Source organism: Paramormyrops kingsleyae, chromosome 7 (assembly GCF_048594095.1).
Source record: "Paramormyrops kingsleyae isolate MSU_618 chromosome 7, PKINGS_0.4, whole genome shotgun sequence".
NCBI lineage: Eukaryota > Metazoa > Chordata > Actinopteri > Osteoglossiformes > Mormyridae > Paramormyrops > Paramormyrops kingsleyae.
The window spans coordinates 26,121,300-26,134,628 of NC_132803.1; the positions used below are offsets into that span (position 1 = coordinate 26,121,300).

A 13,329-nucleotide genomic window follows, 5' to 3' on the forward strand; every position below is an offset into this window, starting at 1 on the left:
AGATAAGGTCAATATTATCAATATTATACAAAGGTAAGTTTAGGAGAAAAGTTTCTTTTGCTGGCAGTGACGTTAATGAATGCTTCATGGGAATTTGTTGTCTTGCTAATGGCAATAATTCTGGCTCACGTCAAGCAGATAGAGAGAGCAGATGGCACACTGGCCTCCCACATGTCTACTGGAGACTCTCAGTCTTGACCTGTGAATATCCCATTAATTACTGCAGTGCAGTAAGCCAGATCCACTGCTTGCTTATGAATAGATGCTCCCAATATGACAAAATTGTGCCCTCAATCATCAAAGAATCGAACTGTTTGAATTTAATGATCATCATGCCAACCGTATATTTTTAGGGGTTTAAGTTTTTCAGCATATAAATGTTCAAATCAAGCATGGCTTTATATTTCTTTCATATAAAATACATAGTATTACAGTATCAAACATATTTGTTGGGCCTAAGCCATGTTTGTTGAGCCTAATTTGTATTTGGAATTCTGATTCGATCCAACACTACCTATGTCAAACAGACGTTACAGGTTGCGTACATATTGATTGCGCACAACTTTTTTTTAACAAGATCTTAAATAAACTTTATATTAACAGAGAACATCTCAGGAACATGATGGATTTTTTTTCTGCTATATCTGAGAGAAGGAAGTGAATAACAATGAATGATTTTAGAATACGCTTTTTTTCTTGTTTTCACATTTCCCCATGCAGCATTATACTGTATATTTATAGAACTTGCTGAGATCAGGCTTGACTAGTAGTAATCCAAGATGGAAAGTGAATAAATAGACAGCTGTACTGGGTAAGTGCGACGGAACAAACCTTAGAACACCTCCCACAACAAAAGCTGTTTTTTGTAATCTCCCGGTGAGGACCCTACGATGTCTGACGGATCTTGTCAGACGTTCTTGTGCCCTCTTTATGACCTCAGTATAGGCGCTCATTTCCATGGAGGAAAACGCCCCCACCTTGCACTCCAGTGTCATTTCAGCACGAACCCTCAATCTTGGCTTGTGTTCCTGCCAGGTTTTGAATTGCGATGCATGTTATATTTGTCTGAGTATTTAGACTTCCCCCGTGGAAAGACATGTAGAAACTGAAATGTTTCTAGTTCCTGAACTAAAGGCTGCTCGTAAAATCAATATGCTGATATTATCACTCTTTATTGAATTTTCCTGGCATTTATTCATTGTGAGTATCTGGGTTTATACTATTCTGCTGCTGTTTGACCATTGCCTTTCTAGTTGGCAGCATTTTCTCCAAAGTCTCTCTCGAATGTTTGACATTGTCAAGGAGATAAGTCTTAGCTTGCTGCTATTTCTGCACTGTTTGAATATGGTGGCTTCACTTAAACAAAGAATCTTTGACTTGCTTTGTACATATAGTCCGTCAGAAACAATGTCCAATGGAACCTCATTGACAAAAGTTCTTCTAAATGCATTAGATGCATTTTTAGTTATTTCACAATATAAATATCCTTGCTCCAGCATTCATTCATTGTCTTTAAGGGTTTAAAGGTATTTTAGTTACCTAAGGCTGTATTAAACATACTGTATCATTCTACTACTTCTGACTCTCATGCTCATCAATGCTTGTTGATGGTTCTATTCTTGGATTCAGTTGAAGTATCGCTAATATTAATGCTTCATGTAAAAGAAAGATTTCATATATTGAATTACTTAGTCTGAAGTATAAATATTTATGGTGGAATGATTTGTGAGATGAAGCCTGAATCAAATCAGCTTGCTTGTATTTTATTGCAATTTTTGCTCTGAGCTGGTACTGTATCTGTTTTGTTAAAGGAGCCTCTAGGAGAGAAAAAGGGCAGAAAAAGACAGTTGAAGTTGAGATGTTGAAATAACGAACAATGTAATGGCCATTCGTGTAATGAATGGATTTTGTATTTTATGCATCAAGTGCCACTACTACAGAAGCTTTGAGTGAACAGACAGAAAGGCAGATGGCTGAGCTTTCTGGAAATGAAAAATTATTCATATTGAAAATACCCAAGAGAATAATTAATAGGGTTTGTATGCTGCATCTGACAGTGGATTTAAGAGTCTGTTATCTTGCCAGGTGTTCATTTGTCAGAGGCTTTACAGAATTAAAAAAAGACTTTAAGATTTTGAAAAGATGCCTGTTATACAGTTTTCAGTTTCCTATTCATAGAAACTGATTCTGTCTTTTTAAGAATATAACTTTCTGAATACATTACGCCAAATCTATATGGTACTGTATCTACAGTATATGGAAAGCACAGTGGTATCACAACCCTGGGGCATCGATTCCTGCCATTTATGTTGTTTGTGGGGTTTTCAGTCTAAAAACACACACAGTTTAAGTGAATTAATGTGCCTTAATAAGCTCTGTTGGTGTCCGGGGGCAGGGGCCCAGTAGGGGTGTGGATGCCCTGGCAGATTCTGGGGGCCCAGCACTTTATAGGGGCCTTTGAATACGCAAATTATAAAATCATATAATGTAAGGGGGCAGGGGGGGCTACGGTGACATTTTGTCAGGGGGGCCAGAATTTCTAGCTATGCCCCTGGCTGGGAGTGTGTGAAATGGCCTGACATGTTGCCCTGGGGGTCCTCTGCCACGTGCTCCATGCTTCCCGCATTTGGCTGCAGGTTAGCTGTGACCTTGCGCTAGACAAGTGATTATGAAAAATTAATGGACTGTGGCAGCAAAAGCCATTGACATGTACAATGAGATGATTTTTCGGATCTCGCTTTCCTCGCGATTGCATATGAAACCAAAATGCAAGTGAACGCTGGAATTCAGTTGTTCTTAATGTAATAATGTTCTGCTGTTTATTTAGTTTGATTAGGATCGAACTAAATAAACAGCAGAACATTATTAAGGTGAGAAAGACAAGGATCCTTGTCTTTCTCACCTTAATACTTTGACAATAATTGTGCTTGTCTCCATATACCTGTTTTCTTTATATTTTATAGTCCATTTTAAAGTCAAACAACTGTGAAAGCCATGTTCCAATTGAAGTCTTAGTAAAAATTAATAACATTGCTAAGTGTAATGTAGCCCGTATTGATTATTATATTTTCTGGGCAACAGGTCACAATGATGGAGTTTCTTCCCCTTATATTTAACAAAACAAAGCCAGTGAATTCCTTTTTTTTGTTGAAATCTCGGAGGAATAAATTGCTTCCTGTTTATAAACTCGTGGTTCATGTGAAAACTTTAGACTTTCGTGCTTCCTTTAATGCATATTTATGGTCACTGTCATCTTTTCCCACTGACCCTGTAACTGTGACTCTGTAAGTTATATCCTGTGTGAGAAACAAACCAAAACAAACACTTACAGACTTACAGAACTTACACAGACCTCTGTATAAGAAGTTGAATTTATAAATGTAGGATTGCATTTTGACAGTAATCGTGTCATTTTGAAATCTGCAAGCTTCCCCATAGAAGGCATATTGAAATGTTGCAGCAAGCTACTTTATAGATATATTTTGTCTGTTTGGTAGTTGCATCCTTGAAGAGTCGGATAATATTTGTGTTAAAATGTTAGCTTGTGTTCACAAAAGAACAATATTTTTTCAGAAATGGCACGATACGCGACTAGCAGAAAACATTGTTGGCAGACAGGCAAGAGGAATAAATCAGGGCCTGCAGGTCTGGCATGAAGACGGGACTCTGCCACAAGGTGGCTAATGTTCTGTTCTTCATGGGCTGCCTCTACATGCTCCAGGGTATTAGCACATGTGTCATAATCCATATGGGCAAATGCCTACAGAGATGTGCATGCACCTGAAATAGCACTTAGACTAGCTACCAAAAGTGAATATTGATGTGTCCGCAGACATTCTGTTGTGCATGCACCTGAAATAGCACTTAGACTAGCTACCAAAAGTGAATATTGGTGTGTTCACAGACATTATGTTGTGCATGCACCTGAAATAGCACTTAGACTAGCTACCAAAAGTGAATATTGGTGTGTTCACAGACATTATGTTGTGCATGCACCTGAAATAGCACTTAGACTAGCTACCAAAAGTGAATATTGGTGTGTTCACAGACATTACAGTATGTTGTGCATGCACCTGAAATAGCACTTAGGCTGACTACCAAAAGTGAATATTTGAGAGTTCAAAGACATTCTGTTGTTTAGCATGTAACTACAAAGGAAATTAGAACTAATTTGGATATAGGCTGATCTTGTGCGGAGTCTACACCTGCCTTGTGCTGCCTAGGTTAGCCGCAGGTCTTCTGTGACCCTGAACAGGATGAGTTGTTCAAATATGGACTTAGTGGATGGATGGTTATAGGATTATGTTGTGCAGAGTGACCACCAGCCTTGTACTGCTTAGGATAGGCTCCAGGCCTCATCCTATTTGTGTCAACTTGAGTTTTGTGCATGTTCATTTGTGTTCCAAGCTACTATTTTTACTAGGTGTGTTTGAATACTGAGCCTGCTCTGTGGTTGGTGTTTGTGTTATTTTGCATTTTCCCCCATGTCACATGGGTTTCTTTTGAGTACTTTGCTGTCCTCTAGCAAAGGTAGGCAATTAGGCAAATTTACATCTCGAATGTCGCCCATAGTGTGTATGTCTGTGTGTGTGCATGTTCTCTGCCCTGAGAGGCTGCACTGGATAAACGGGGATATTCTCTCAGATTCTCTGAAGGGGGAGTCTAATAACCCACAGTCAGGCACTTGTTCAGGGAAAGACTCCAACAAGAATGAAAGTACATCTGGAGCTCATCTGCATTTGAAAGTCAATGACAGAAAAGCAGCTCAGCTTATGACAACGTGGCAATGTGAGAGCTACGGCTATGAACATGTCAGTGTCACGGGTTATTTGAGCACAGAGAAAGACATACTGTAGAAGAATGAGAAACTAAAACTCTTTACAGAACATTTTCCAGTACTTTTCCTTTTCCCCCCCCCCACGTCTGACAATGCAGTAATTCATGCAGGCAAAGTTAGTAGAGGACAGTGGTAATTTTGGAAAAATACATGTCTATTGAAAAGCAGAAGATTCTCACAAAGAGCTCTGGTAAAAAACGAATGGGTCAAACTAGCATAATATTACCTAACATCTACTTTTTAAACATATACTGTACTACATACCAATGAAAAATCCAGGATAAAAAGTCAAAATAAAATGCTTTTTGCAAAAGCACAAAAGCTCAGGGCAAAAAAAAAATTATGTTGGCCTGGGGAAATGACATTTTCCTCAAGTAACTCTTCCTGTATTGCTTGCCTCTTTATAGTAAATAACTGTATCTCCATATTCTGGGCAGAATGCATTAGCATTTACAGCAACTAAAATTCTTTTTATAATTTCACCGTGTACTGATTTTCAATGAGTGAATTATACAATGACATTAAATGTAAATGGAAATGCTGGGGACGACTTGCAGCTACCTACAGTACAGTATAGTTTTCAGTAAAGATGAAAAAAGTTTGAATGTGCCTTGTATTTTACCCATAAATCCTTCCCACACACATTTGTATCCCAGGCTTCCAGTCCCAAGAGAGGCCAACTATGCATTTTACAACCCGTAGCATATTTGTTTATCTGGAAAGAGGCAAATGCACGCTTTACCACATGCAAAGCAATTCTGTGTCAGATGGATCTATTTCATTTCCTTTTTCAAAGTGTGCCAAAGAGTTACCTATTCAGTGCTTGTTATGAAAGCACAGTGTAAGGTCAGTCACACCGTTGTGGTGTAAAGAAATAAAATATGTGACCAGAATTCACGTGTTAGCAAATTCCACTTAAAAAGCCTGGTATAGCTATCAGCAATAAAAAGGTGATGTTTTCGGTTCATCTTCTCTTTAACAGACATGTCTCTTGGGCAGAAGATGGAAGAACCGGTGGATTCCAGCACCATTCCACAGCACGGACACAGTGGGCAGCATGTCATCAGGTGTGGGTGGTTGAGAAAGCAAGGAGGGTTTGTGAAGACCTGGCACACGCGATGGTTTGTCCTCAAGGGAGAGCAGCTCTATTATTACAAAGATGAGGATGAAACAAAGGCCCTGGTGAGTACTTATTTAATTATTTTCCATTTTTTTAGTTGTATTTTTTTTTTTAAGTTTTCATTTAGGAAGTTCCTAATTTTTTATGTTGTGACTTTTATGACTGTAATGTTACTTTGAGTTTTTGTAATGTGTTTTTACTTGTTGACAATTGTACACATCAAGAGTTTTTTTTTATTTAACACAGCTGTGTAATTTACAGTTTTTTAAAAATATAAACAGATGACAGAAGCCATTATTTACAAATCCAACGCAAGAGCTTAAACACTGGTTTGGTGAAATATTTTGCATGAAATATCACCCATAATATAGATTAACCATTAATGGCTACTCAGCAGTCATGTTTCAGGTATAAACACCTTTCTAACTAACATACAGTGTACATTTTATATATTGCTTCAAAAGCAAAGGGAATGAACTCAACCTGTCCAGGCAACAATGCCTTCTGAAATTTTTCTTGCGAAAATATTTCATTTCTTGATTTAAGATGTGATGTAAATTCCATACTACATTGCACTCGCAATCGGTGGTCCTTGCTGTGTGACAAAACTCCACAGGGCCAGGTCTGAGTCTATATGTAAGTAGGAATTGGAATGGCTGTTCTCAAAACCATTAATTTCAGAGAAGAATAATAGCGTTGTACAATTTAGCGGGGCCAGTCTCATAGGGCCCCAAACAGTTTTGCAGTGTCGCAAACCTCTAAAGGGGGCATGTGATGCAGTATTAGCATTTTATCCTGGAATCTTGTTAACTTCCTTTTTGAAAGAAAGGAAAAGATAGTCTCCATTTCAGTCCAGCACGGAAGACAAAGAAAGGAGGGCAAGCGAGGTATTCTGTGACTGGTTCAGATTTTTTTGAAGATTGCATGAATAATAAATTATGCTCAGTAGAAGCTCAGTTATAGCTGTAACTAAAAATGAAAATGGGAAACAGATATGATATTGATCATTCATTCTATCTTACAAATTGTATGCTGTATACTTTTATATGTTTGCATTTATTTATTGTTCATATGAAATTTCCAGCTGAACAGTATAATTTAAAATTTCCTTGAGATCTAAACGTCCCTGAAGAGGATAGATTACTGTAAGGCTATTGTTCTGTTTCCAGACATGCGAGGGTTGCAACTGCCAAACCTGAAAGTGGGTGGCGGGTGTGGAGAGTAGCCCTTGCCAGATAATACATTTGTTGTTCCTTTCACTGGTGAAGGAAAGCTTTACATATTTTCAAAAATTGATTATTCTATTGTGCCGGGTGCCCTAAAACTGCAGGTTGCCTAATTACACCTTTTAGTTACTTTTCTGAAATAACACAAATGCAAAATGTCCCGTTATTATCGAACATTTTCTGTAAGAGTTGGGCCAGCGTTAAACTGAGTGATAGGCATTTACTTCATGTTTGTGTGAGCTTACACCAAGAATCAAAGGCAAACTGTTAACATGAACTGATCATTGTGTGTAGTTGTGGTAATGCTCTGCAGTGCAGTTATAATCTGTAAGTATCCATGCTTTGTTGGTAAAATTAGTGGATCACAATAAAATGAGCAATGTCTTTGGGTCCCTTAATGGAACAGTATAGCTATCATGAAGCAATTACTTTTGCTGTTGCACAAGTAGAGCATAGAGTTGGATTGAACTATATCACAATAGTGAGCAGACAGCAGACAGCTGCACCAGTCTGCCTGGTCAGAGTTCTCCCTTTCACCTGTGGTCCAAGGCAGAGAGGTTAACTCTACTGGAATGTATCGTTAGGCAGGTATGTCTGCAGTGACGCATTATTACCTACAATCAGCCAGAATCTACAGTTACAGTCAGATAATCACTCAAGTTGTGATAACTGATATCTGTTTACAGTTGCCAATGTCTCTTTTTTATAATTATCAATGCAGAACGTATTATTCATTTTTAGCGTTCCTTCCCGGGGATAAATAAAATCTAATATTCTTATATTCTTGGCATAAAATATCAGATGCTATTGAAAGCGTAACTGCTGGGTTATCTGTATTATGTCTAAATCATTGAACGAAAGCTTTTCAGACCCCCGGGCATTATTTCACTGTCACCAGGGGGAGTTTCGTTTGTGCAGTGGGTATGAGTTCTGCTGCTTTGGGCAATGTGTGGAATGTGAGGAATGTATGCTGGTGGTTAGAGGTCAGATTATGTGCGAGGGGACACGTGTGGGCATGGCGATGGCGTAGAGCGTGCGTGTTCTTACGCACCCAGCACGCCCAGATCAACATCTCCACAACAGTAATGCCTGTATGCTGGAATGATCTGCATATGAGTATTAATTCACACAGTGTGACATGTTATAATGTATATAATGAAGACTTGTTTGGCAAGGAGTGATTTATACTACAGATACTTTTTGATATTGTGTTCAGTAGTTGACCATTACACCGTGTCATCAGGGGCATAGGGATCATGGGGGATTGTGAGGAAATAGACCCCCCCCCCAGTATTTAATTTGGCTTCATTTGTCCCGTACAATCAAAAGACCTTTACGTTTCAATTATTAAGCTGTGCCCCCCTAAATTTCAAACTGTCTCGAATGGCATTCTTGTCTTCACAATATGGAAAACATTGAATGATAGAATTTCTCATGGATATTTCATACTCTTGATGAAAAACAGGATTAGACTGTGACAGCTGAAAAAACTGGTGACAAAAATAATTCACACCTGTCCACAGATAGGTTGTGCCACCCTGATCAAGTGAACAATTGAACATTGGGTTGACTTTTTTTTTGCACCATTTAAATGTCACCCCTTCAGTGGAATGTGGGATGTTCAAGGTCATGTGCAGCCGTAAACAGCATATGTAAGAGATTCAGAAAGGTTCTGATACAGCAGCAGCAAACACAGGAAATGAGAGAAAGAGGACAGTCTGTTAACCACCGAATATTACTTATGTCATTTGCTGCCATTTGTTTCCAGTGATTATTCTAGATATTATTATTCTAAATATTTTTGATGACCGTATGTCTTCATATCACTATGCATGTATAGGAAGTAAAGAGCGCTTACTGTACACCCATGTCAGGCCACATTATCATACAGCTCAGGCACATCTCTTCTCATGAACTGTATGTCTATGAAACACAAAACCAGTGCAATTGCGAAGAGATCCCAGTAGAAACCCAAACAAGCACAAACAGAGACCTACAAAGATACAGAGAACCTAGAAACAAAAACACAACCGAAAATAAGAGGGAACCCAGGTGAAATGAAAGGAAGCACACGCACACCCACACACACACGCACGCACACACCCACACACACACGCACGCACACACACGCACACACACACACACACGCACACACACACACGCACACGCACACACACACACACGCACGCACATGTAGGGTAAACATATCCTTACGGGGACCGCTCATTCATTTCAATGGGAAAAATGCTAACGCTAACTACTGTATGACAGCCTTAACCCCTACCCTGCCCTAACCATAACCATAAGTAACCAAACAATATACAAGAGTTTTTGCATTTTTAGTTTTTTCATAGCAGTCACCGATTTTTATAAAATAGAGGAAACCGGTCCCCATAAGGGAAAAAAAACCGGATATTTATCACGTTATGGGGACATTATGTCCCCATAAGGATAGGTAAACCCGCTCACACACACACACACACACACACACACACACACACGCAAGTTGGTCTTCCTATCTATTTCTATGGGAAAAACCATAATCCTAATCACAACACCCTTAACCTCTACCCATCCCTAACCTAAACCTAAGTAACCAACCCAAATACAAGACTTATGGCATTTTTAATTTTTTGATTTCATTCACAGGTTTTTATAAAACTGAGGTTATCCAAATGGGGACCTCAAAAGATGCCCCCAAAAGTAGGGAAATTTCAGGTTTTACTACACTTTGGGGACAATTTGGTCCTCAAATGTGATCTATGCAAACACACACATACAGACACACAAATCGAGATTACTCTGAACAAGAATGCAAAAAAACTAAAAAAATATAGCTAGAGCCAGATTTGAAATGATAACACTCCTATAAGGCATTGATCGAACGTGCTCAAATGAATTATATCTAAATGTTTGACTTTTGACAGTATGTCATGTCCTCTGTAACTGGAAATTAAAGTTTTCAAACTACTTATGGATCAAAACCTGTTTTACTATTTTATTACTGGTTTCAATTTGTAATAGTAACTGTCCTACAAAATTACCAGTTTTATTATTATTATTTCTTTGGTCAGAGAATAAACCCAAAAGTGAAATAATCTAAAAACCATAACAGTAAATAATGAAATTCAAATTAAAAACAACATTGTAGCCACAAACTGTAATAGTATTGGCGAGTAAGGGCTTAGCTAAAGAGCACAATGATGAAATCACCCTGCTGAGCGTGAGATTTAGAGCCACACACTGTTATTCTTTTCCTAAGCAGTTAAAACCTTGACACTTCTGTCTTGTCTTGTCATGACATAAAATAAGTAGATGTATTTGTAGATTCAGTGTTCCTTTAATCCCAGCAGAAGGATTTACTGTATGTGTTCCTCTGTGTATCACATAACTGGTACAGTACTGGTACCACATCGGAATAAATAGATATATAAATAATAAATTGCAAACAAAAACCTTTGCAAATCCATGTACAAGCATGCAATGCAAAATAGCACTAATGATATTTTAGTGAATAATCATTAGGCAGCAACCAATGTGACACCCATTCCATGTTTCAATAAATCACATGTCATTTCAAGTGCATTTAACATTCTGTTTACAAATCCCTTACAGGATTGCCTACCTAAAAAGTAAAAATTGAAATAAATTTTCAGTAACAGCAGAGAAAAAAAATCCACATGTGTAACAGGCATGTAGTCAAGCACTTTACAGAGCTGTTCCACTGAATTCATGCTGTAAACAGCAACGTCAGGCTCTCCCAGAAACTTCATCAGCTGATTGTTATTGGATAGAATAGCAGACCCACAGAAACTGAAAGTCACTGACCAGCTACAAGTTCAAACAAGTGTTTATGGCAGAAGGATCTTATGTCAGAAGAATCTGGTTCAGTTATCCACCGCTTCTAATTATCTTTCAGATATAGTCTTCAATTCAGCAGCTATGAAATCTAAACCCTAGTCATATATAAAAGCAAAACCTCAGTTTATGCAGATGATCATGCTAAGACACCACACATAATTAAAGGTAACTGGGCTTTATTTAGTTTTCATCCAAGTTGCTTAATCATCCTTTAGAGATGAAATTCATATAATTTTGAAGGACTATTTGAAGCCCAGATGCTTAAGCTCTGCTGATATACATCCATATTCCAACTGTTTATTCTGAGCAAGGTTGCGCAGGGGCTGGGCCCCAATCCCTGGCACCAGAGGGCACAAGAAGGGATTAACAGTCCATCGCAGGATTCCAGTCCATCGCAGGACACACACACTATCATACACTGAGACGCCAGTTAGCCTGAGTGCATGTCTTTGGACTGTTGGAGGAAACCCACATGGTGCAGAGACCATTTGAAACAGCACAGACATGCAGGGGCACTGCAACAGGACAGGCAGGGCTGGCAGTAGCCTGGAGCCCCCCCCCAGCCGCCCCTCCTCCAGGGTGGCCGATTAGTACATCGCGCTGACAAATATGCGTTATCTGTGTATTCTGTTTAACACAAAAGTAGGAGTAACGAGTTGTGTTTATTAAATTCTCCTTATTCGTATTATTAATTTAGACTTCAGGCTTAAAAAATTATAGTAAATCTTACCACGGTGAGCTGGAGGGCCTCACGGAGTTTATTTGCCAGAATCCCTGGAAGAGCCTCTGTAGACAGAGAGGAAGCCTGAGGTGTGAGTTTGCCCGCTGACCTGCTGCGGTGCCGATCTCTTCCTCTGCTAGTTACATACCAATATCATGTTCTCAGAAACTTCCCATCTCTTTGTTGTCCTTTGTTGTCCTCATTTTCACGGAGTAAAAGAAAGAACAGACACGTTCCTGTGTACTTGGCTGGCTTTGGAGTGACAACCAGCCAGGACACAGAGTGGGACGAATTAAAGATTCATGCTAGGGTTAAAGCATATGCAGTCCAACCACCTTGTTTATTTGAATACAAAGTAGAAAATCTTACGTAAAATTTGTAAGGCGGTGGATGTGTCTGACGCAGCAACAGAACGCTCAGGTTAGCTGGTCTGCATTATGTTGGAGTGAGTTCAGGCAGTTGCACTCAGGTCCAATCATCCATTCATCTTCTAACTGCTTATCACGGTCAAAGGGAGTCACAATTATTTGTACCACGTTATTAATCTGTTCCTCGAGTGGTAAGAAATACCCTGGGACACCCGTAATAAAATCTCGTGTCATTGTGCCTATTTAAGTACCTTGGTGTTATAAAAAACAAGCAGATGTTGAAAATCTTAGAAAGCTTCAAGTTACTTTATTCATTTATCGCCATGATCTCTATGTTTAAGGCTGAAACTAGATAACTGCTTCCTGTTAGCGAATTATTGCCTACCGCAACCCACATCAAACCTGGTCATTCAAACCCTTACTGAAGAAGCAACGCCAGCTTTATGAGTCCGTAATACGCATAGGTATCGCTCCCTTTACCACGTTTTACAGTAAAGATTTAAAGGTCCATTTTCACAGTAGGAATTCACTTTCAAAGGCAGTAATTGCATAGTGGATCAGCTCACAAAAGTGCATGTAGTATGCATTAAAACATACTTTTTTAATGATAGGCATTCAGTGTTTAATGTTGACTTAATTGCTATCAATATTCATTTAGTTCACCTTCACATTTAGAAAAATTGTGCCTTTACATTATACTGTGCACAATTTCAGCATTGTGATAGAAGATAGGCCCTAGCATTTCCTTGTTTAGTTCTTGGGTCCTATAATCAGTGCTTGAAGTGGGCCGGAACGCAGCGGAACACAGTTCCGGAACTTCTGTATTTTCGTCTTTTGGGTTCCGCCACTTTTTTCTGCCTTCCGGTACTTACTGAAACTGATCCGACGCAGCGACAGTGGCCCGAGAATAGACAATATCACAAGACCGATAAAAGACTACATTACCCACGAGCCACGACAGTGCCCTATCATATACATCCACTGAGTCCCAACCAATCGCATCAGCTTTAGCCCTAGTCTGTTAGGCCTACAAGTATCACACTGGTCTGGTTCATGTTGGTTTAATGGTTTTTCAGTATTCCATTTGTGAATTAGAAAAAAGTAGCCTATGCCTATAGGTTATTGCTTGGAAGAATGATTAAATTAAAATAGTTTTTGAACCAACACATCCTAAAGACTTGATTTCTTTTTCACTG

At 38.9% G+C, this 13,329-nt stretch overlaps 1 protein-coding gene across 2 annotated transcripts in view; it reads left to right on the forward strand.

Annotated features, from left to right (window-relative positions):
- The window catches only part of arhgap24 (Rho GTPase activating protein 24), a 47,038-nt gene that overhangs the window by 1,642 nt on the left and 32,067 nt on the right, over window positions 1-13,329 (forward strand). For both annotated transcript variants that reach the window (XM_023828662.2, XM_023828660.2), the window contains exon 2: window positions 5,820-6,019. In XM_023828662.2, the coding sequence (XP_023684430.1) occupies window positions 5,822-6,019 (198 nt within the window). In that variant the 5' untranslated portion in view covers window positions 5,820-5,821. The remainder of the gene's footprint in view (window positions 1-5,819; window positions 6,020-13,329) is intronic.